Consider the following 25276-nt stretch of genomic DNA (forward strand, 5'->3'; position numbering starts at 1 on the left):
TAGTGAAACATGCAGTTGGAGCTGCACTGGTCATGGAGTTAAGCAGTGCTGATGTATTTGGCAGTATTAGCACCTGAAATCTTCAACAGCAAGGGCATATTTTTCTTTTCATATTAGCTCCTTAGAACTCGGTAAGCAAGTTTAAAGAAAACGAGTCATGTATTTATAAGACGTTCTCTCTGTCCTCCTAATAGTTCTGGCATAGTTTCAGCACTGGATGCAAAACTCTGTGCTTCTTAAATGAAAAAGGATCTAGGTTATGACCCAATGTTACATTTTGAATTACGCTCCAAACTCTTTTATTTGGCTTTCTAGATTAAGCAAGATTATGACATGAATAATTTGGGTAAAAAAGCAGGTAGTTAGGTTAGATGCAATTTGTTGTTTTCCTATTGTTCTCTAAATCATAGACAGAGTGTGGAACTCGGATTCCCCCCAAAATAAGAAATTTCTCATTTTATGGAAGTGTATGAATGCTTTCTGACACCTGAGCCAGATGCATAGAGCAAAATACATCCCCACTGACTGATTAACGCTGCGGTTTGCCTAACTACTCCACTATTGACAGTTTTAAAGCATGTTGGTATATCGCAGAGAAGCACAGAGGCTGTACTGGCTGCACAGAGCAAAAGTTCTACTTCATTTTATGAGGAAGAATAATGTATGTATTGACCTCTGTTCTTTGTCATTGAATGCTCTTTTCACTGCTAGCCTATTACTTATATAGCTATTAATTCGCTGATTTTAGGGTACACTTTGCACCTTTTACTGACTGGAATCTCCGCTCTTTTGTTCAGCTGCAGGCTGCTGAGAATGAGAAGGTGAGGTGGGAATTGGAGAAGACTCAACTCCAGCAGAACATTGAGGAGAATAAGGAAAGGATGATGAAATTAGAGAGTTACTGGATTGAGGCACAAACCCTGTGTCACACGGTGAATGAGCACCTCAAGGAGACGCAAAGCCAGTATCAGGCTCTGGAGAAGAAATATAACAAGGCAAAGAAATTAATCAAGGATTTTCAGCAAAAGTAAGCAGCTACGCCAGGCTCAGCAAATGACTTAGTGGCCAGATAGGAAACATATGTGTGATATATTTTGAAATTTGAAACCCACTATTAAACACGTGTAAAGTAAACACTATTTTTCACTTTTTTTTTTTTTTTTAAATGAAAAACATGGGCTCTCTATTATGGAAAAATGTCAGTAGTATTCAAGTATTAGTTCAATAATGTTGAAAAATAATACTATAACTAAACAAAGACTTAGACTGTAGTATTCCAGGTTGGAATGTTTCGGAATTACTAGATAACTCAATGTGATTGCAAACAGCCAGGAGTAAACACAGTAAAGCATTTGATTAGCAAGGTTTGCAGCAATTTATATTGGTATTGTGTCAGCTGGATTCACTCCTGCTGTGTACTAATATAACATCAAAAAGAAACATTTTTTGTTAAATTTTACATTTTATTTTTCCTCTTCTCGTAGATGCCAAGAATGTTTGAGCTGAATTGAGCTAACTGATGATTACCTGGCCCCCTCTGTTTCCTGTGTTCCCCTCTCCCTGATGGCTAGCAAGAATAATAACATCTTTTCCTATAACAGCTTCCATTCCCCCAGATTTCTTTTTTTGCAGCAACTTCTTCATTTTCTGCTGAAATACTTCATTTAAAGACAAAAACTCAAAAACATACAGCAATGTCAAGTGACAACTGGGAGTGCAGAAGTGAATATCCTATCCCATTAGAAAGGGGTTTAGATAGTCAAAGTGTCATTACCCATCTTGGAATTTCATGACTGTTCCAGAGCTAGCTGGCATCTTGTGTGCTTTCTATCACAAACATCTTAGATTTTCAAACTAAAATGAAGTAGGGAGAATAGCTAGAAGGAGCTTGGATAGCCTTTTTGTTGTTATTCTGCTTTATGTTAGTAAAAGATCTAGTCAGTTGTTTTTAATTCTGTCAGACTCCTAAAATCACCTAACAGATTCCCTTATAGCTAGCTAGAAAATTAGATTTGTATCTGGAAACTTATGGATGTCCTTCCTGTGAAGAAGTGTAGTCATACTCTAACAAAACAGAGATTTTGCTCCATTACCTTCAACAGAACACAGCATAAACTAAGCTAACATTGTTTTCATTGTAAATACAGATTATTAAAAAAATTATTTTGATTTAACAGTTTTATCAGTTAGAATAACTGAGATTTTTCTTTTCACATAAATTCCTCTTACCATTTTTGTATCTTCACCTAGCATATTCACTTAGACTAAGTAATTGTTTAGGGTTTTCTCCTAATTGCAGTTCATATTTCTTACTAGGTTAGTAATAAAGTATTTGTTAAGGACAAATTTTTCTGGTACACAGCTTAAGACATATCAGAACATTTTGTTTTCTGTTTGCATCTGATTGCTTTGATGACAGCAAATACATCTCTTTTTCCCTAAGAGAACTTGACTTCATCAAACGCCAGGAAGCTGAACGAAAGAAAATAGAAGATTTGGAGAAAGCACACCTTGCAGAAGTTCAAGGCTTACAAGCTCGTGTGAGTAGTATTGACTCTCATATTTGAAGAATAGGACAATTCTGTCTGATATTCTGGAAAAAAAACGTATCTTACAGATGTGTGTGCTGGGGGTAACACTGTGTTGTATTTCTTACAGATACGAGACTTGGAAGCAGAAGTTTTCAGGCTAATGAAGCAAAATGGGAGCCAGGTTAACAATAACAACAATATTTTTGAAAGGCAGACATCTTTTGGAGAAGTTTCTAGAGGAGATCCAGTGGAAAACCTAGATACTAAGCAAGTGACCTGCCTGGATGGCTTAAGTCAAGGTTTGTTTAAACCAAACCATAACTCCTATTAATACGTATGTAAGTAGTATGGTTATCATTTTGGATTTAGAAGAAACAATTAAAAATGCAGAGATGTTGTTATTTTTCTGAAATTCAGTATCTCATGACAGCTGCATCAAGTTTATACCAAATAATGCAAATATAGAGTCCCAGAATAGGAAAGAAATGGAAGTGATTAAGTTCTAATAAAGCAAAGATCATTATTGATTTCTTAAAGCTTTCAAGTGGGATGCCATCAACATTTAGGTTTAATTCAATGCTTCTCTTACGTTAATGAAGTAGGAGAAAACTGTATTTTCTCCTGTGTTCCTAAATCTGTCCTTAATTACCCAACCATCAAAGATCAAACAAGAACAAAGTTACCAGAATGAGAAAAACAAATGTTAAATCTACCATTTTGAATGGATCTCTGCAGGTTCTGATCCCACCTTGGTACAGGCATCAAAAGGAACCACGTAGGTGGCACTCACCATTTCTCAGAATGGAGCCTTTTGTGAAGAAAACGCAAATTCTTTAGTAGCACACTAATTAAAAATCTTACTCAGCTGTAGCACGCCCTGATTTTCAACATAAGATTTGCAAGACTTTGTTCTACATTACTAAAGAGCCAAAACAATTTATGGCAACACTGAGATCCAGATAGATGCTGTCAGCATGGTGACTCTAACCTTTACTTGTTTTGCATAGGAAAAATAATTCCCTTTTTTCAGGCTGTGCCAGTGAAAATATACGGATAACTTAAACCGCTTTAGTTAAAGTTCTGTACTTGCAAGTGGTTCCTCACTGTTGAAGTATACGCAGAATTAAAGCCAATGTTAGGTCCACAGCCTTGGAATAAAATTGCTTGGCGCAAGGAGCAATACTTACTGTGTATTTAGTAACATCTGTAAAAACAGGTGTTGGAGGTGTTGGGATTCTGACAAGGGATCACCAGACTCTGTTCCCGTATAGAATTTAATTTTAAATAAACTATAATACTTCTTATTTCTCTGGTGGAAAAGAATTCATTACATTACTAAATAAATAGATTTCTAGCAAGCACAGAGATGTTTTATTAAAATTGATATTTTAGCAGTTATTTCATGTGTGGACCCAAACTGAATATTGCTTTACAAACAAATCAATCTGAATTACATTTTTAACAAAATGTGTGTCTAAAAAAGAGCTAGTCCTGCTGAAACAGTATTTTGGTGATCTGCAGACCTTGTGGAACTGGTTTCCACAAATCTTCAGAGAGGTGTTTCTTTGTAGCAAGTGTTTATTATACTGAAACCTCTAAAGTTCAGGAAAGTACTCAGGATGACAAGAAGGTCTACTGCCATAGAGACTCAGTAAGTGTTACAAAATATTTAATACTTAACAACGCTGTTAACAGAAGTCTTTCCACTAGTTTGCACCAGGAGAGGAAAGTGTGTCTTTACCTGGCTCACAAAAACCATGTTTACACTTACTGTTGTAACAATATCAATACACATCCATGGCTCAAGAGCTGAAATCCAGGTATTTCTACATGTAAAAAAAACTCTTTCTAAAATTCTTTCTAAAAATTTGAAAATATTTTGTAAAGCATTAGAACTCTGCATGTCAGGACCTTCAAATTATATTTCTCAACTCATATATTTGCACGAAATTTTTCATTTTCCAAGAGATGCTGTTTTTCATAGCAAAAATGTTCCCCTGGAGAAATGTTACTAGTGTTCAGTACTTTTGAGAGTTAGAATAGACGATCTGTGAATTTAAATGCCCAAGTTTAACCGCCTGAATACAAACACAGATTATTTGCTAGGAAAAGTAGGCAATGAGCAATGATTTTTTGAAAGCAGAAAAAGCATAGTTAGACCTTGGGTTCCAGGCTGGATTTATATTTTTAACAGGGGAAAAAGAAAAGCCCATTTTCAAAATAGAGAGATCCCTAAACATACTGCAGCACTCTTTGGGTTCCATATACCTTTGCCACTAAATTCTGTATCAAAGCCTCTGAAGTCTGTCTCAGACAGTAAGGTAGTGATACTTGCTCTGCAAAGAGCCCGTGTCTCCGTATCACCCTTGTGTAAACCTTTTAAGAAAAGGACTTGCCATTGTCTAGTAATACTAATCACTAATAATTACTGTACTTCCTAATCACTCCGTGGATGTTTGCAGAGGAGCTATAAAGGGCGAGAGAGATGTCCACGATGTCTTTGGAGGATGAGCAGAGTTCCTCTGGGGGCAGTCTGTTGTGTACGCTGTCTCTGTGACGTTTGTGGAAGTGCTCCTGTCTCTTTGCTGGATTTTATTTGGTGAATATAACACAGGTTTCTTCTCGAGTCTCAGCATTACGTTTGTGGGGTGGGACTGTGTGTATGCAGCCACATCCCGTAATTTTTATTCTGAAGTTTGCAGGCCTGTCTTCCCCGCCAAAAACAGGTTATGTAAGAATATATATCTTAATTAAAATGATGCCAAGTATGTTTTTTGCTTCAGTGTGATCTGAGGTGATTAATACATTCTTGTGTGGCAATAGATTTGGGAAGAACTAATGGATGCGACTTCACATATATACGAGCATAGCCATCCTGCCGCTGCAGGTGCTCCGGCCGTGTTTAGCATCAGGGCAGACTCTACAACTCCTGTAACATAACCTCATACTGGGTTTGAGGGGCTGCCAGTAACACCACTGGAAGTTAGAAAATAAAAACCAGTACGGCCCACAGAGTTCTTCCTTGCTTTGCCAGGGAATAATAGAAGCCTGAGGATTGTGTTTCTTTTACAAATCTGTGACTTATTCTGACAGTCCAGAAAAATAGATAAAGTGCATTTTAGCTTTCTGGTTTAGTGGTCATGAGCTGTGCCTGTAGTAGAGAAACTATTTACTGGAAGGAGTCAGTGGTTTGATCGGTTCAGTGCTGATGCCAACTTTGACGGTATTTGCTCATCTCGGTGCAAATGCCTGTTCAAGCCGCTTTGATGGCTATATTTTCTGGGTGCCTTGGGATACCCAGCGATACATCAGTTCACAGAAGGAGATTTTGAAATCTATCAGCCTGTATAATGGAAAAGCAGTGGGAGGACAGGTGAACTCTTACCTGCTCCACAGTGGTACTGAAGTAATTCAGATGGAAGCCCATGGGAATCAAGTGGTTCAACGCCTGCTGAAAGAAAGTCTAATTACATCTGCTCTGAGAGCAAAATAAAATCTGTTATAACTTTTATGTGAGAGATTTATCAGGCTCCCCAGTGGGTTGGGAGATTCCTAGACAAACACGTGAGGTGCGTGTTTGTGCTGGGGAGCAGCGAGGGCCGGCGGCTCCTTGCAGAAGAGGGAGCTGGGACTGAGAATGAGAGCACACGTGGCTGGGGCAGAGACCACCCAACAAGAGCCCAAGTGTAGCGAGCTGGGCAGGTCCAGTGATGGAAACTGGGGTCTGCTGAGAGCCTGGGCAAGTTCATGGTGGGGAGGCAGGTCCGAGGGCTGTGGCTCAGGTCTGGATCCACAGCGTACATGGTCTGAGGGCAGGAGCCCAGCTTAAATGCAGCTTCTGACGAAAAAGGAGCCCTTACTGATGCTGTGTGAGGTCTGTCCTTGCCGCAGGCTGAACCTCGGTCGGGTACCTGCAGTGCACCGGAGCGCTGCTGTTGAGCGCCAGCAGCCCAGCTCTGGGGTGGAGGCAGCAGTAAGCTCCAGCCCAGGTGGTATGTTGCTTAAGCAAGGCCAATGTGACCACTGAAGTGAATAAGTGTTTGCAGTGCTATGTCAATAGTTTGCATAATTTCAGCAGTGAAAGGAAAGGATTTTTGGAAGTGCATATAACTGAAAGAACAAATATAAGCAGTTCAAGTCACGGAAATGTGCAGTTATCCTGCAGCATATCGAATATATATCGATAAGTATTATTGAATACTTACTGTGGAAGCATAATTACAAGTCAGACAATGCTAATGATTCCGTAGTGTCATCTGTGTGTAGAGTTTAACTCTTACACAAAGAAGAAAAACCAAACATGGTACTGGAAGTCTTTGCAGTGCCTTAAGACAACATAAATCTGCAAAAATAAAAATGAGTTTGAATGGGTCTTACCCCTCAGTTATTTACTGGCATACTAACTCAACATGTGGCTCTGATTTCAAGAGACAGTTTGAGCTGAACTGAGAGATCATTACTGTTGAAATGGGAGATTCTACACCATCCCTGCCTTTGTCCAGCTGCCTGGTTCTGCCTCTTCCATTGCCCCATTCCAGCACTTACACAATTCTGTGCACATGCTGATTCACTGAAATAACAGAAAACTGATCTAAGAGGGGAAGAGGTTGGAGAATCAGCCTAAAATTGGATAGTTTCTGCTGGGTCACTCATTTGAATTAGCAAGCTGCAGTCCAAATCCTTGGAGGGAGTGGGGGGTGGAAGGGTGTCACTCGGAGCCAGGGCCTGGGACAGCAGGAGGGAGAGCAAGAGCTCTCCATTTTGGTGGTGGAAAGTTGGTTCCACCCTTGGTGAATTCGTGTTCTCTGAGACTGAAGGCCAGGATGCCATGGAATGCAATGGGAATAATGTCAGCTTTGCTCAAGTTGGTCAGAGTTTCTTCATTGGCTTCAGTGAGGATAAGATGTCCCCGTTTATATTTGTTTAAAACAAAAATGTCTGTAAGATCAGCTTCTAATGAATTAGTGTGTTATGAATGCAGTACTTACTTAGACAAGTAAATAAATCTAATGGATTCTGGTTTGATTTGTACTATGAGGACTGCAAAAAGTTAAAACCATGAAGAATCTATTCCTTGTCTGGTGTAAAATGTGAAAACATCTTTTAAAATGTGTTTTGTCTTATTGCAGCTTTGTAAAATGTTAAATTTGCTGGAATACTGAGATTTCATTTTAGTGGATGATTGATAGCTAAGAAAAGTGCAGTTATGTTAGCTCTGTTTGTAGAGGCAAGACATATATGAAGTGTTTAGTATACTTTGCTCACAAGAGCACTGTTTCACTGTAGGTCCAAAGGAATTAGTTTAACGCTTGTTTCATAGTTCTGTGAAAAGCAGCCTGTAGAGCAATCCGGTCACAAATGGTTATCTGATCATTTGGATGCTACCTGTGTCACTCTGTGCGCTACTGACCGCAGACATCACTTGCTCATAATTTGCATATATTGTACAAGGTTATTTTGGGGGACATTCAGTACAGGAGAGAACAAATCATGTTCTTCAAATTTGTAAGCCATTCTGATTATGATAAAATGTAGAGCAGCCTGAGGACTACTCTAGATATTTCTTCTGTAACTTGACGAGCAGCGTGCAAAACTGATGAAGTTACAGGGGAAACGCTTAGTAGGGCAGCTGTGGGAAAAAATGTCAGTCCAGTCCCTCGTCCTCAAGAGGCTCGAAAGGACAGAATTGGTCCCATGGGTCTAAATTGGTATATTCATCCAGATGCTGGGAAATGTCTGTCAAAGAGCAGTGAGACGAGGATTCCTGTGCTTTATGCCCTGATGTAGGAAAACTCTCTTCAGGCCAAGCACATGCAAGTCCCTCTGAGGGAGTCTAAGTGGACCTGCTTTCTGGGCTAGTACAGCTGGTTTTGTGTGGTCCTTCACATAACAATGGGAATCATTTGTTGAATTTTTAAATATTTGCAGTTGATTCTTTGCTTACTGGAGCTTTATAGATAAAGTTGTTAATGGCTTATGCAACGAACCTTTTTTTTTTCCCATGTGTACTTAACAGTTAGGAAGGTACAGGTACAAGTAAAACATGCAAAGTGCATGTACGCACAATTGCAGGTCCCGTCATAAGAAAAAGTAGTGAAAGATTATTTTGTTAAATAGCTTCAAATCATGTTTCCATACAGATTTCAATGAAGCAGTGCCAGAAACAGAGAGACTCGACTCCAAAGCTCTGAAGACTCGAGCTCAGCTTTCCGTGAAGAACAAGCGGCAGAGGCCTTCTAGAACAAGGCTATATGATAGCATCAGCTCAACTGATGGAGAGGACAGCCTTGAACGAAAGGTGAGAAGGACTCTACCCTCTCTTTCAGGTTTCCTATAGAATGCTAGATTGCCCCTGTAAATCATTTCATCCTCTGTCTTTGTCCTTTCATTGTAGCACAGGCAGTATGTATTCCTCTGTGGCCAGTATGCTATGAATGTCCTTGAGTGATGTGCGAGTCCGGACTCCTTTGAATCAGCACACCTGGTTTTTTGTTTTTGTTGTGTTTTTTTTTTAACAGGAATCCTGGGCTTTCTGATGTATGTGTGCTTTATAATGCAGAGTGGGTCCTTTCATTTATGCAGGAGGTGAAAGGAACCCGAGTCATGCATTTCTCTATTTGTTAATTTGATAATATTTGATATCAATTTGTTAATATGATATTCACTCGTTTTGTCCTGTTCTGACTTCCGTCTGAAAGCAAATACCAATAAACAACACTGTGGTATCAAGAGGTAATGGTATGAATTGCTAAAGCATTTCGTACAAATAGAAGGCTAAATAATGAATAAAAGAATTGCATGTTCAAAGTAAACCTTACTCTGATTGGTTACTAAATGGTATAACCTGCTTTATAATCTCTTATACCAACAGCCGTCAAACAGTTACAGTAGTCCCATGCACATTTCAAAATCACCACTGCCCTTATGCATGAGAGCATCCTCACCAGCATCAGATTCTGGTGCTTCCTCCCTCTCCCCCGTGGCTAGCAGTGCAGCAATCTCACTTGACAACCTAACTGAAAACCAAGAAGAAGGGCAGCGCCAGAAAGGAGATGTCCTTTCCCCGCATGCTCGGGGAGACACTCCACTTTCCTCTCCTTCAAAATCTGGGCACAGCTCTGAAGCATCTCCTTTGCATCACCCAACTGGCAGGAATATTTTACAGAATAAAGGTATTACATTTTTTACAATAAATTGATCCTCATTTTGCTCACGTCTACTTTATGAACTTTTGTTGTGTAGTAGGACCTTAGCAAGTAGAAGGCTGTCATCTCATAACTTCTTTCTTCTCCCTGGAAGTGAAAAAATTACAAATGACCTTGTATGATGGTATAAGAAAAGGTCAAAGTTTAAAATGAAATCAGGAACTGTTTCCTTTCTTTTTTTTTTCTTTCTTAGAACTCACTGAAAAAGTTAGAGGGAAGTTGCCTGTAAGAAAATCTTTTATTTTGTCTTAAAAAAACAAAACTGTTGGACCTTGGGACATTTCTGTATTAGAAACGTGCTTAACACAGTGTACTTATTCGAATTATGTGATTTTGGCACTGCTAGATGCTTTTTTTGGAGGGTGGGGAAAGGAGTGTAAAGCCAGAATAACAGATTGTAGCTTTTAATTGCTGAAGGCAGCATAATCTAGATTAAACAAGAGGTTAGTGTCTGGAGACCCTTCATTTACAGCAGAAAAATACCAAGTAATTTCTTGGGGAGGTTGGCCACGATGTTATTTATTTAATTCAGAATTTTTAAATGTAAGCTGGATAAAATGTGGTACAATCGTACCTAGCTCAGGTACCTGTCTCAGATACCAGTTTATTAAATGCATTAACAATTCAATATGGCACAGAATACTGAGCCCTCCTTTTTAGATGCCTTGTGAAGTCAAAATCAGCATTTTAGACAACTTCAGCATTCTTACTATGCACCTTGCATTCTCTTAACTGTCACTTAAGCTAAAAAACATGATAAAAATTGTTTAGAAGTGAGGACTGTGGGAATAGGTCTGGATAAGTTCTTAACAGACTTTGGCTTACTTAAATTAACTGAAAAGAACAATTTTTTGAGGATTTTTGTTTGTCTGTGTGTCTGAAAAGACTTGCCACTGATTTACAACCTCCTTTTCTTCATCTTCATACAGGGCTTTCACACAGATTCCTAAAAGACAGCTAATGAAATTTTGTTGAATTTAGGATAGGTTAATATATGCTAGCATTTTACACGGGTTCTGAAATTGCTAGTCTAATTGTCCAGTTTCTAATTGTGTAATTGTTAATGAATCAAAGTTAAATTCAGTATTTACTTCGGTAGAAGTAGGGGTGTGAACGTAAGAATGTGGCTTCCCAAACTCTTTCTTCAGGTTGAGTGTATGATTGGTTTATCAGTGAAGTCGTAAATCCTGCATTTCCAACTGATGCGTGAAAAATATCTTGATAAAACTTTGGTGGAGACTAGTCTTGCAGTGTAAGGAATAAGGTCTTATATTCCACCCACTGTATTGCTCTTTCCAGTTCAGGTTTGAAAAATAAATCTCTGTCTAAATATTGATGTCATGCTTTCCCCAGTCTGACTGTTAAGTAAACAACCTGTGCTTTCAGGTCTATCCAGATTCTGATGAGTACATGAAAATTAAACTGGAGAAATTTAGTTTCAAATGGAAAATTTGCATTTAGTAAAGAAAATATCCCAACAGAGTTGTTTGGCAACGAGTGATACAGCAATACTATTTTAATTGGTTATTAATGTGGCTGTCAAACTCTTACAGGTCAGAAAATTAAAGGGGCCATTGTGTTTGTTCTGTGTGTTCAGATAGGGTTTTTATAGAGATGGAAAGAGAGCACATCTGTGGACACATGTGTGTCCATTGATTAATCTTTCATTAGCAAAAGTGAGCGTTAGCAAGCTCACACTTGTCTCTCTCTTTTTTTTCTTACGAGATCCTGCAGTGTTGTGGGAAGAGCTGAAGTGGCATGAGATCAGTTTCATTGCAAAATGATGAGGAATTTTGCTTGTTCATCTTTTAAGCACAACTTTTTCACGTATGTGTATGATTATTTTCTTAGTTCTGCCTGTTTTATGCAACAGCAGCCTTTGACAAGGCAGCCGAGCCCTGTGGGCAATAGTCCGCTGCTGTGAGGCTGGCTGCAACTGTTTTGTGACCTTGGAGAAGAAAGTTAGGTCTAGTCTCCTTTCACATCCATCAGCCACTGATTACTTAGACCAACTCCTTGGGGCTGAAAGTGATGGATTAAACAGCTTCTGGTTTAATCCATCTGCAGCCCTGGTTTGTGGCCACTGCCATGTGCCACACACTGAGTACCCCCCCGTGGGCAAGACCCTGTACATTCAAATCTACTCTGCCACTGAAGCTGGTTTTGGGACTTGGCGCATCCATCTTCCACTGTATCCCATAGCCAGCGTGAATGTTTTCCCCAGCAAACCGACATTATTCAGAGGGCCCTGGCTGGGCCAAGCTGCATGTGAGCGGGAGCACAGTGATACAAGAGCCCAAACAGAAGTCTGCCATTCCAGGTAGCTGCTGTGTGTCCCTGCTGAGCACTCCAGATTATTTCTTCTACTACAGCAGCAAAACCTCTAGCTACTGAATGTTTTCATTATTTGCCCACCACAAAAGCAGTGTACCTTATAGTTTCATTTACTGTCATTAAAAAGTTTCTCAAAAAAGTGCACAGTGCCCCTGGCCCCCAAGCCCTACTGCCTATGAATAGCTAGTGTGAAAATAAACATTATGGGTTTTGTTCTTGAAAATGGCAATTTTGACAGTGGTTAAATGAGAAGTATACATTAAAGGTGAAAGAGGAACCGTAAGAGGAGAAAGGAGAGGAGCGTGCACAGTGTAGGGTTGATGCAAAGCGTGCATTGCCTGAAATTCTCCTCGGCTTCCCTGGGGAATGGGTTTCTCCTCTGGAAACTTCGCTTTGCTTTTGTCATTCTTCATACAACTGGTTTTTTGTTTGCTTTTTTGACATGAGGTTACTTGTCAGTTGTTCTTGAATGTTTTTTTAACATAAGGACTTGTGTTGGTAGTAATAGCTTTTAGAGTGCGGGTATTGCACGAAGCTTACTTTCCTGCTTCTGCCAGGGTTTATGAACCAGTTGCGCACTGATTTTTTTACTTGAATGAAAACTTGGCCAAATACTGTCCACAAAGCAATGTACAAAGTTCTGTACACATAGTTGACTGTCCTGTGATAGTGCTGTGGTATTTTGGGTTAATTCTGAGGGCTTAATTTATCTCAGCTACGGTAGGAGAAATCCACAAACGCAGCAGTGCTTTCAGTTAAAAGTCACGTTGTAAAAGTCACCAAACCGCTAGTGACATGAATGACTGACCTTCATTTGCTTCCTCTAGAGTATTTGGGGACACTCTTTATGTTTAGGAATCACAGAAACTGTGTCTGAATTTTCAGCTGCTGTCTGTTTTCTTTTAGCTTCCATGTAGATTTCTCAGGATGTTTTGCAGACTCAGATTTGTTGTTTTGGCTTTATAGTTACTGCAGGCTGTTTCCTCTTTAGGAAGTGTTAATGTAACAGATCAAAAATTGGTAGACGTCTCAGGGCAAATTTATTAACTAAGCTACTTTTTTTTTTTAATTCAGAATGGTTGGATTTCAAGTGAAACATTTATTTTAACAAAGGTGTTCAAGCTAAACAGATAACTGTTGCCTAGGATGTCCATCATAAAAGGTACCCTTGGCTCCAAAGTTGAAGAGAGTATTTCAAGAGTCATTTTGAAAGTAAAGCATACATACCAAATGAATTCTATAAAAAGAAACTTAAGTGGCTACTGCTGAGTTTAAAAATAGATTCACTGTCATGTTTACCTGTAAATCTTTTGTGTTGTTTGACTTACTATATATTCATTAAAACGCAAACAAAATTAACTTTTCATTTTCTCCAATTAAAATAAGATTTCTTCATGTGTATTTTCAAATTCTGAAAGTATTTTTTTATTTTTATTTTTCTTCACACCATCTTCTTGAAAATGAGAAGAATTCACCTAATTAAATTGTGTACTCACACACGTGTACATGTATGCGTATCTAATTATGAAAAGATACACAAACTGTTCTGGATGGAAAGTGGAATAGCTATCAGTAGCAATTAAAAATAATAATGTACATTCTTCCATGTACAAATGTATCCTAGATGGTGCCACATGTGCTCACGCAGCAAGAACAACTAGCCCTACTATAGGGCATACAGAAAAACTAAAGCGAAAACTTGCAGATCTTGGGTAAGCATTTTGTTATTTAAAATACTTATTTTTTTAATTAAAAGCATTGAAAGTAAAATTTCGAAGATGTTTCCTGATGTTTTCTAATATTCTTGTAGGGCTCCCTTGAGAAGGAGTTCAAACAAGGGCAAGAAGCGGAAAGAGAAAGAAGCTATTAGGGTCACCTATGGCAGTAGGTATGGGTAAAAGATTTGAGGATCTAAGGAATTATATGCCAGAAACATTGGAAAAACATAATCATCCTAGCAGATGGGGACATTAAAAGTCCCACTGACTTCATATAAATAAGTGTTAAGCTTTGAGATAACCTTCTGAGCTCACAAACCTAGATTTCTTAACTAATGAAAGACTAAAACACAATCTAAAAACATTTGGAGGCTTATAATATCGTGGCATCACTACTACTGTTGCATCCACTAATGGGATTTCCAGAAATAGGTTATCATCAGAGTCACAGTCAGTTAATAATACCCGTGAACCAGAAATCTTGACACAATTCCACTTTTTTTTTTTTTTAAAAAGCCCCCAGAGCGAGGATGGGCAGCAGCTGTTCACTGCATTTTCACAGCATCCACATCAGGAATGCTTTCAGAAGGGTTTGTTTCTGAAGATGAACATCATAAGTTGGAAATAGATAGGAAAAATGCTGACTGCATTCGTCACATCACTGACTCTCAGGGAAGGAATTGTGAATTCCTTGTGAGATCTGATGCGACCACATCACCGGCGTCTGAACTCTGAATAAATAAATGAATTTTCAAAATGGCAGGAAGCAATCTTCTCTGAAAAAGCTAGTGTAGATTTTTACTGAAGGTCTCTCCTCAGGTGCTGATGAGTCTGACATGATCACAGCTACAGGGGGTGATACCTGGTTCCAGGTATAAAACAAGTTAATGTTAACAGTGCTAAGCATACTTAATACATTCCAGAAGTCTAGAGAGGACATAGCAACTCAGCAACTCTGTGCACATAAAACAATGCAAAAGAAAACCTACATGATGAAAGAGCTATCAGAAGAAAGCAAACTTTGAATGCTACTCAGAAAATCATTGTGGTGGAAAACCAGTATGTAGCCGTTTGTGGAGTTTTGCTGACAGTCTAATGTATGGCAACGCAGTGACAAGTACATTGTGTAGCTCCGTAAAATCAGAAAAGCAAAAGAAACCTTAGACTTCTGCCTTGCTGCCTTGGGCACACTGTACTGAAGTGCAGTGTTCTGTCTCAGCGTGCATTTGTACATTTGTATCCTGCAAATACCTGGCAGGATCTTCAATGATCGTAGGCAGCAGTCGTCGCCTCTGCACTGCTGTCAGAAAACCTGTTCCAGTTGGTTCCACTGGTGTGTCTGCTTGCAGTGTGTCCTGGAGTTAGTGATACTCGCTGCTGGATTTCCCTAGTGACAGGGAGGGATTTGTTAAAGCAAATTCTCTGCACCTCTGTGTAGCTTTAAGGCAGCTAGTGCCCTCAGCAGGGTATTAAACATCACGTAGCATTTAAATACCGAGCCACAGGGTGGGGGAGATGAATGTACACTTGTTTGCGAGAACTTGATATCTTCCTTATACCAACACAGTACCTTACAGATGTTTCTGAGATCTCGTGGGTATCTTCCTTAGAGAAAGCAGATCTCGGCGTAGAGAGTTCAGTTGCTTATTAGACCATTTGATAAATCAGTTATTTGTATTGTTTGTTAATATTTCTGAGTTTGGATACAGTTACTAAAAGCAAAGTTTAATACTGCTTTCAAAGTCAAAATTCGTAAGCATTTATAATTCTCCCTGTGCCTCTGTAAACTGGAATGTTACTATTTCAGTATAACTTTTTAAACCCTCGTCACTTCCTTTGTTACTAACTCGAAATAATTTGCTTCAGAAGAAATGTGAGGATGTTTTCTCTACAGTCCAAAGCTATATAAGCTCTTTGAAAGAAGGAAGATGATCAAAGGACAGCATCCTGTTATAATTATGTCCATTACAGCAACTGATTGATGTAGAATTAATCACGCTGTCAGATGGATGTTGCATGCATTATTTTGCCATTGCCAAAAAATAGCACTCAGAATGTGTAAATAAAATCCTGAATTAATTCCTAAGACTAGTGCTAATGTAACATATTTAAAAATTCCCCATTTTTAGTAAGAAGCATATATTGCCCTGCCTGAAGCTAGGTGATTCAGGCAACATAATTTGTTTTATCTTTCTACTTTCAAGCAAGATTAGAGGGTGAGGGAGGAGTACAGGACTGGGTCAGATACATCTACCTTTATGTAGCTAAAGGGAGGAAAGATTCTTCTGCTGCTTCCATGGGTGAGGACCCTTTGACAACCTGAGTTTCATCCATAATAGACAAAGCTCTAGTGATTATGTTAATAATGATTTAGAAGCTGTCCAGAAGGTCAAAAGTTGAGGGGAGGTTTAGATAGGTGCAATTTCTGGTGGCTGCTAAGAGCAGTAGAAGTTTAATGGTCTGAAACAGTAATGTATTCATTGATATAAATAATATGAGAATATGACAGATGCATAAGTTCTCTGAGGCAGAGACTTTGCATAGTTATTTTCAATTTACATGCTGTACTGTTGACATGATATATTTAGTGAATAATTTAGACATATTATTTTATACCTGTTACCTTTGCCTTGATCACATTATCCACTGCAATCTTTGTTACTGCAAAGGGAGAAGCTGATAATATCACATAGGTATTTCTTTCATTTTTCTGTATTAATATTTTTAATGTTTAATAACTTTAAAATCAAGACAGTAATACTCTGTCAGTATTTAGCTGTTGTAACAAAGGCAGATCTCCATAGATAGATCCAGATGCATCTCATTCATTCTGCCTGTGCTCAAAATCCAAGCCAGACCTTGTCTGGCAAGCAGAACCCACTTGGGTCAGTGCTGAGTCTAACCTATTTAATCATGCTGAGATACCACTGGGGCTCAGAAATGCACTACCACCACATGTGGCTTCCTGACTGGAGCTGTTTCACATCCGAACGGTGGGAGTACAGACATTTTCGGCTGGCGTCTGTCTCCATTTGCTGGGGGTGTGTTGTCTAAGAGAGCTCGAGTTAGAAACAGAATCAAAAGAACTCACTTTTTTCTTTTGCTGAAAGAGAGATTTCAGGCATGCCCCTACCAGCTGCGTGCCACTCAGTTCTTTAGTCACAGTTACTGGGAAAGTTACTCATTTTACAGTTAACTGCCTCTGTAGCGTTTTGTTTTCTCTTATTTTATAATCTAACACATATTCCTGCTCCTTTCTCTTAAATAGGACCACCAGAGAGATGCTGCAGAAATCAGCAAACAGTAAATCTTTAGCAGAGCGATCCTTCTCTCTCCCACACTGTGTACCATTCACATGGTATGGAGAGAGTGGCAAGGGATCCAATTCTTCTAGCAACCTACCATCACCTACCAGCTCAACTGAACCTTCCTCTGAAAATATAAGTCCAGCTAAAAAAGGGTCAAAGGTAGAAAATAAAAACTACCTTATTCCCACTGTGTTGAGTGGCATAATTGGCTTCATGTTTCTGGAAAAAGAACAGGCCAATATGTGACTACTACAATAAACAGTGCATGGTGTTCATTGTACGGTAAAAGCTCATCCAAAAAGAACATCTTTGTCATTGTACCATTCCACATTCTACCTTTTTACTCTGTCTTAATGTACATTAATTCAGTAAACTAACTGTGGTGTGCTGTACTGTAACAAAAGCAAGTGGTGCCAGTGGAAATTAGCATTTGGATCCACTGAACAAATGCTAGATTTATGTATTAAATTATAGATATTTTCTGCATTCTTCAGGACTGATTGTGGGAATACCTACCCATGCTCAAATGAGGTGTTTGCAAGTGAAGAAATGCTGTATGCTGTCAGTCATCTGCCTTTTTTCCCCCAATGATGAAATCTGTTTGTCATGCATGCTAGATGTTGGATTTAATTCTCTGTATGAAGGTGCTTGAACTGTAAATATGAACTATTGCAATTTAATACATCTGTGTGATTCCTTTCTATGTGCATGAATGTTTCAGCATGATAACTCCTTAAATAACCCTTAGCTATAGTAATACACTTAGCTTTTTCATGTTTATTTTCACTTCTGGAAAACATTTCTCTGCCTGTATCTTATAACTTGTAGCAGTTGACTTTTTATACTGGTCTGGTAAAAAGAAACAGATATGGTTCTCAGCTTTATGTACAGGAATATGAATCAGAAATCGAATTTCTCTGTCTTCTACAAACACATGCATGTACATAATAGCAGTTTCCACAGGCATTTCTTACTCTTTTGGTGCCAAAAGCTGGTGATACCTTACTTCTGCTGTGCACCAAACTATGCAAGGACATGGCTGTGCTTGTGTTACCTGGTAGAGAGAGCAACACAAGGCTGACCAGACCAAATCAGGTTAATAGAGAAGACCACAGATGAAATCTCTGAAGATTAAAGAGAAACTAATCAGTTACCCAGTTCCTTCTGAAAAAGAAAGATGAGCATTAGACATGTAAATCCTATTTGTGCCTTTAAACAAACATTGTATAAAAATAATTTTCAAATGGGGAAAAAAGCACCTCCTTTTACAGTTAATATTAGGTTGAGGTTTTGGAGGGGCATTTTGTCCTGCTATCATAATTATTAGCAGGCCTTGGCTATCTTGTGTTTTTGCTATAGAAAATTAAATTTTAAAGACTTAAATTCATTGTAAGGCTGAAGCTTGCACAAAATAGAGGTGAAAGAAAAATCAGAGTGCTTGAAAAAGATGTTCTTCACACAACAGGAGGTAGAGCTGTTGAACTCCTGGCCTAAGAAAGTTGTGGGGGCTAAAAGTTTGCATATTAAAGGAAGCTGCTTGGATTTTCTTCTTACCTATAAAGAGTTAGGGAAAGCAGAACAGGGATTCTAAACGTAGGTGTGGGAAAACCAATTACAAAAACATTTTGATGTTTTCTGTAAAGTTTGCAAGCTCTTAAATTAACAGTTCCTATACTGCTATTCAGGTTTATAAAGCACAGCGTGATACCAATATTTAGTTGGATTTACAGCAAAACTAAGAGGAACAACACTTGATATTTTTGGAAGACTTCTTGTTTTCATGAAAGATAGGTCAGTTATCTTGGGAGGGGGTGGATAAGAGGATATGGTTTTTAGTGTTGTTCTTGGTTTTGATGTTTGGATCTATTTTTTAAATGTCAAAAGGTGAATTGAATTTTATATTCATTTAGGTGTTAGATTAGCATAGAGGTGAGAGGTCTCTATCATCAACTGTATATTGAAATGAAATGGAGTATCATAGCATCCTTAATTTTTTGTAGATTTTGTTTTTTTATGGTTTTCACTCTAATGTGAAATACTTGTTAATTTTTGTCTTCTGATGGTAATTTTGCTGTATTCCTAGAAAATAAGTGCATGCTTTTGCTATCCTTGCTGTAAGGTGTGATGTCTGTCATTGCATTGTTAAGAAAAAACAGGTTTGTTTTATGGCTGTTAGTTCAGTAAATAACATTCAATATCGAAAGATCTCTTTTACTTTCAATTTCAGTTTTTTCTAAAGGTATAGGCAAAGAGGGAGGATCCTTTCACTTTTCTAGGAGATTATTTGGGACTTGGAGATGGACTCGCAGGATATTCTCCTTGCTCTTTCAATAGCAATTTTCACTTCTCTCTGCTAATTAATCCTCTGTCCTATTCTTTGTCCTACTGCCTGTGCTACACTTGTCCTACATACTTGGAGGACAGTAAAATGCTAGTGATTAACCTGCGGAAGCAGTAATTTAGCTCCAGGATGAGAGCCAGCATCTTAAGAGGGAGTCTGGAAATTGCTTTCAGACCTCATTGCTATTCATTGAGGCATTAAGCTGGCAAAGGTGTCTCTTGAAGTACACAGTGATAGAAATACTGTGTATTCTATAAATATTAACAATACTAAAAATTAGGCTTCCTCATGTGTATTGTAACTGGTTTGGTGAATGATTGAAATCACTCCTGAACTATGCCAACCTGGAAGACAGAAAGCAAATTTCCCTTCTAGATGCGTGTATGAGATCCTTTGTTCATTCTAACTCATCTTTTTCTTCGCAGAATTTCACGTTCAATGATGATTTCAGTCCCAGCAGCACAAGTTCAGCTGATTTGAGTGGTTTAGGAGCAGAACCTAAAACCCCAGGTTTCTCGCACTCCTTAGCACTGTCGTCAGATGAGGTATGCTGATGAAATTGTTTAAGGTGGGAAGTAGTTGTTTTCTTTCTCCCATGGCATTTTGCTTGATAATTACTCAGATAATAAATGGGAGAAGAAAATTAATCTTGGTTTCTAAATTATGATTTTTCTTGTTCATATAATAATGTCTCGAAATAAAGGTCCTATGGTATTATTATAGGAAAGTACAATGCAGTTGGTTTCCTAAGATGCTATATCCTCACACATTTCAATACATTTTTCCTACATTCTAAATATGTACATGTGGACCCACAGATAAATAGGTACGCATACACTAAAGTAGACATAATTGAGATAATATACAGTATAGTTTGGTAAATATAGCACCTTCATCTAGACTAATTTTTCCTCTGATATATTAAAATAATAATGACCTGTACTGCAGTAATTGGTGTGTTACTGTACCTCGATGTATGTATATTGGTTAGAACGTATCTGTGTTAATCCACTTTGCATTCTTTGTGCTTGCTTTGCACAGTGGATTTGAATTCAGTTACTTCAAACCAGAGTTTTTTCAAACAATGATAACGTGAAAAAACATTCCTAACCCTGTAAATTGGTGACATAATTGAGCTGAATAATTGAAAACACTTTTCTTGAGATTCTAGTTTTGTAACTCGGTTGTCAGTGAAGTTGCACGGTTTGGCAGTAGCTGACAACATGTCCTGTGAACTCAGGAAACCTGGGCCTTTGTTCTTTTACAAACACTCCTTAAGAACTTCACATTTTTCATGTGAAGTTTGAGCCAGGGTTTTTTTCTAGAGACAAGGAACTTGAAGTATCTATGTATTTTTTTTTTTTTTAATGGTAGTTAGGTTTGTTCTATTATTGCCTATATGCTTTGCAGGTTTAAAGAATGAGAGAGTGGGTTTAAAGAATGAGAGCTGCTCTGTGCAACCCCATTTGCCAAAATGCAAGTCTACAAACCCAACCATTCTTTAGAGGTTACTTACTGCAGGTAATAAAGGGCAAAAATTTATAAGAATCATAGGAAAGTGCAGACAGGTCTGTATATTCTATGAATTACTGAAAACAATAAAGTCATCATTTACACCTTATTTAGTATTAATACTACATTGATAATACATTTCATTCTCTTACCGTGTTTCCTTCCCTTTACATTCTGTATTTTATTGTGACAATCCCCTGTTCCCAGTGGTACTGAAAATGCTTTCATTTTGCTTGTTCAGCTCTCTACTTTATGACTTCTAAAATATGAAGCCTGAACAAGTCTATAAAAATGAATGTGTTTTCTCCATCCTCTGCTGTGGGCCACATTGCAGCCTCCGAATCGGGCAGCGTGTTCAGCGAGAGCTGCAGTGGAAACCTCCACCACCACCCTGGCAGGGGATTAGGCCAGCGTTGCTCTTCAGCCTTTGATGGCGTATTGCTGCAAGCACTCCTTCGCTCAGGCTTCTCTGGCAGATCTGACATGGTTATTTGAAGGAGAGGAAAAAAATGAAAAGGTGGAGAGGGAACCCAGTTCTTGCAGGTTGTTCTCCTCTAATTAAGGAGCTTTTGCTCTTGCAGCTGGAGCCATCAGGGAGGTTCCCACCGGTTCTAGGGTTTGAAGACCAGGAACTCCAAGGGGGTTTCATTGGCACAGTCTCAGGTTTAGCTGCCAAATCATGTGTGTGCTGAGCTTTCAACATAACCTCTGCTTTTGGAAAGAATTTTTTTTAAAGAAATCTCTTTGGTTTTGAGTAGCCATATCTGTTTGCAAATCTTGGTGCTGCCCTTGCCTGAACTTTTACATGCTGTTACATGTTCTGTATTTTGTTTCTATAATGCTTTTCTTTCCCATTTCTTTGTTGCTCCCTCACTCAGAGCCTGGATATGATTGATGATGAGGTGAGATACTAGTGTGCTGTTGTGGTGAATCGTGTGACCATCGCGTGGCAATGTACCGTCTCATTTGCAGATTTACATTTCTTGTTTTACGGTGTTGTGTGGCAAACACCCTTGTTCGAACACAACACGCAGATGTCACTGGCTCCTCTCTCCTTGTCTTCAGTTCCCCTCTCCTTTCTGCTCAGAGTGTTCAAGGCCATAGAAAGTTGCAGTTTTTGCAGTGTGCTGGAAAGGGGAGGAGGGTCTGTGTCAGAGCAAATCCACCAGACCAAGCACCAGCTGCACTGAGCTCCTGCTGGCGATAGGAGAAGGAGAAGGTAGTGCTTAAACCATCTTTTCCCCAGCCCTGAGAACTGGACAGGCAGAAGCTGAGCGCGCTCCCACCACCATCTAACCCACTGTAAAAGCTGCTCTAACAGCAGACAGCTGCTGCAGCCTGTAGCAGCTGCTTTGCTGACCACGGCTGGGACAGAGTAGCTTTTGTTTCCGGCCCCACTGGCATACCCCTGGGTGAAATAAAGCGGCAGAGTGGGGCCATGGGGCTGCCCCCAGCAGCTGACACCCCACCTGCCCCTCCTGGTGCTGTGTTTGTGCTCTGCTCCGTAGCAGCTCAACGTGATGAGAGCAGGGCCGGGGCTGTGGGATCGCTGTGTGTTCCTTACCGCTCCTCTGTGTCATCTCATAGTCTTCCATAGATAGTATCAGTCTCACTGGCTGTTTGATGTCATCACTTTGAAATTTAGAGTGGTTTTCTGAGGGTTTTTTCCCCTGAATTTCTTGTTTTATAGCCTAAACACATTGTAAAGACCTGTGAATGAGCCCAGGAAGTAGAATACCAAATTCATTGCATCCTTTAGAAGGTTTCTAATTTGAAGGATAAAAATCTCGTGAGGGAATGGGAACATACCTGTTCTGAATTGTGCCACTGGCCATTTCAGTCCCTGTTTGGGTTAAAAGGAATGCCAGTTCCTTTTTCTTCTTCTGTTTATAGATAGAAGTCTTTTTGGGTACCTTGTACCAATTCTTAGATATCTGGTTAGATACAGACGTAATATAGCAGTGTGAAATAGTTACTATTATTGTAGCGTAAAACAGTACAGATACCTCTGCTCTGATGCTGGCAGTTTGTACAGAAGAATGTTGTTACTTGTCCATGTTACCCTTTTAATAATAATGCGGCATGTTTTTGTCACAGATCCTTGACGATGGACAGTCTCCTAAGCACAGTCAGTGTCAGAGTCGTGCTGTTCAGGAGTGGAGCGTGCAGCAGGTTTCCCACTGGTTAATGAGCCTGAACCTTGAACAGTATGTTTCTGAATTCAGTGCCCAGAACATTAATGGGGAGCATCTCCTTCAGCTGGATGGGAGTAAGCTCAAGGTAACTGACTGACTGGACTTCAAGACTAAATGTAGTATTTGTTGTGACTTTAGGTAATCTTAAAGGAAGAAAGAATTCATCCAGAAAGCAGTGGATCCCTGTGTGTGGAGTGGTGATAGACTAGAATAATAAACAGAGAGTATAAAGCCATAGTAACACTTTACGAAATTCCCATATGCACTTTGATTCAGAAGCTTCAGAAATAGAGAGCATTTGCTTTGTGAAAAATCTGGGTGTATATAATGTACCTCTATTTGCATGCGTACATCATATAGTAGCATGTGTAAATGGTATTTGCATGCACGTATTTCTCATCCAGCTCTGTTTTGAAAAAAGATGATTCAGAGAAAATAGGAAATTGAAACACATCAGAAGTAGCAACTGAAAAATGGATTACTGGGATACTGGAGGCATAAGCTGATACCAGTTGTACTATGTTAGAACTAAATACAGTTTTGATGTATAAAGTATGCATTGTTTCCTGCAGTGGAAACATGAGCCTGCCTTTGTCAGAAATAATTATAGGAGGGAGTTGTGGGATGCTCAGCAGATCTGAAAGTCGAAGTTTGGTGTTTTCCTTCTGAATTTTTTTGCTGGTGTTCCACTAACTGTAGGGGTTTTAGAAGACAGCAAGTGAAGGCACAGCAGTGAGAATTGGGGAGTCTTGTTCTATGTAGACTTAGATGACTTCAGGCAAACAGTTTAATCTTTCTTTGCTCATTTGATCAATGAAATCAATGTAGTCAAACTGTGGTTGCAATGAGATCTAATTTTTTAATATTCCAGAAGTGGAAAGCATGAAAAGTAGTACAGAAGTATAAAATATTATTACTTAAGCTTCAGGAATGTATCTGAGCTTGTCACAGATTGGCTTAGTTGTGATAGTCCTCTACCTGCAAAGAGTAATTACTAGAACACAAAAAATTTGGTGATGGACTAAAGCATATGAAATTCTTTTTTAATTTTGTTTTCCCCACCTCAGTCTCTTGGTATGACATCTTCCCAGGACAGAGCAATCATTAAAAAAAAGCTAAAGGAAATGAAAGCATCATTGGAGAAAGCTCGCAAAGCTCAAGAGAAAATGGAAAAGCAAAGGGAAAAGCTTCGGAAGAAGGAACAAGAGCAACTGCAGAGGAAATCAAAGAAAACAGACAAGTCTTCATCAGATGCAACAGAGGGCACTAATGAGCAGTGATAAGCAGAGGTGCTGCTGGGTTAAGGAAAGTGGAGGCACTTCACGGGGAAGAGAAACTCACATCCACTCTGGTGCCCCTTCAGCTTTCTTGCATTCATTACACAGGAGTGTGTACAGAGAAATCGGGCTATACATAGAATGACTAGGGAAATTTATATTGTGTAGTTTTATTTTCCTGCATATCCAGTTCACGCGCGTTGTTGTTGCCATGTGAAACAACCCCAGCCCCTCGGTTTGTTTTGTTGTTGTTGACAGCTAACAGATTTCATATTTGCGTGGCGGTGTTCTCTTCCAAACTACTCTTCTGTATTGAGCTCTGTGTGTTTGGTCACTTCAGTAACCAGCATGATGCCGAGGAGCATGGTCCACTGCTTCACCTCTTCTGAATAGGATGGCCAGCCGAAATGATTGGCGAACGTTTCTTCAGCTGGGTAAAAGGAGTTGTGCTCTGTCCAATACGAGTTCACTTAACTTTCTAACTGGAAGTTCAGCATCTTTACACTGTTTGGATACTCAGTTCTGTCTACTGGAGTAAGTCTCATCTTGCGTCAGTACCTTGAAGTGACACTGCTCTGGAAAAACAACTGTTCGGTGACTTCTTATTATACACTGGAGATAAAGACAGGAGAGTCGATATTCCCCCTGGGTAAAAGACAGGAGGTAAAACTCTTTCTGTTAACTGTACAATAGTTAATCCAGGAAGGAGGCAAAGCCTTAAATGATTATGTGGGTTTACACAGAAATCTGAGGATAACATTTATCCTTTAGATGTCTGAGCAAGGATGAATTTCTAACTAGACCACAGCGTATAGATCTGTATAAATTTCATTGTGCTCCCAGTGTGTAGGCAAC

The 25276-nt window shown here is 39.1% G+C and overlaps 1 protein-coding gene across 3 annotated transcripts in view; it reads left to right on the forward strand.

The window, feature by feature from the left end:
- The window catches only part of PPP1R9A (protein phosphatase 1, regulatory subunit 9A), a 140401-nt gene extending 115977 nt beyond the window's left edge, over nt 1–24424 (forward strand). Inside the window, exons 8-18 of one of the 3 annotated variants that reach the window (XM_010287264.1) lie at nt 798–1027; nt 2444–2540; nt 2659–2830; nt 8672–8829; nt 9403–9703; nt 13695–13782; nt 13881–13958; nt 17057–17255; nt 19863–19982; nt 23047–23229; nt 24212–24424. In XM_010287264.1, the coding sequence (XP_010285566.1) occupies nt 798–1027; nt 2444–2540; nt 2659–2830; nt 8672–8829; nt 9403–9703; nt 13695–13782; nt 13881–13958; nt 17057–17255; nt 19863–19982; nt 23047–23229; nt 24212–24424 (1839 nt within the window). Of the gene's footprint in view, nt 1–797; nt 1028–2443; nt 2541–2658; nt 2831–8671; nt 8830–9402; nt 9704–13694; nt 13783–13880; nt 13959–17056; nt 17256–19862; nt 19983–21827; nt 21852–23046; nt 23230–24211 lie in introns of all 3 variants that reach the window. The other 2 variants (XM_010287265.1, XM_010287266.1) reach the window with 2 other exon arrangements.
- Nucleotides 24425–25276: the final 852 nt, after the last annotated feature.

Source organism: Phaethon lepturus, unplaced genomic scaffold (assembly GCF_000687285.1).
Source record: "Phaethon lepturus isolate BGI_N335 unplaced genomic scaffold, ASM68728v1 scaffold10245, whole genome shotgun sequence".
Taxonomy (NCBI): domain Eukaryota; kingdom Metazoa; phylum Chordata; class Aves; order Phaethontiformes; family Phaethontidae; genus Phaethon; species Phaethon lepturus.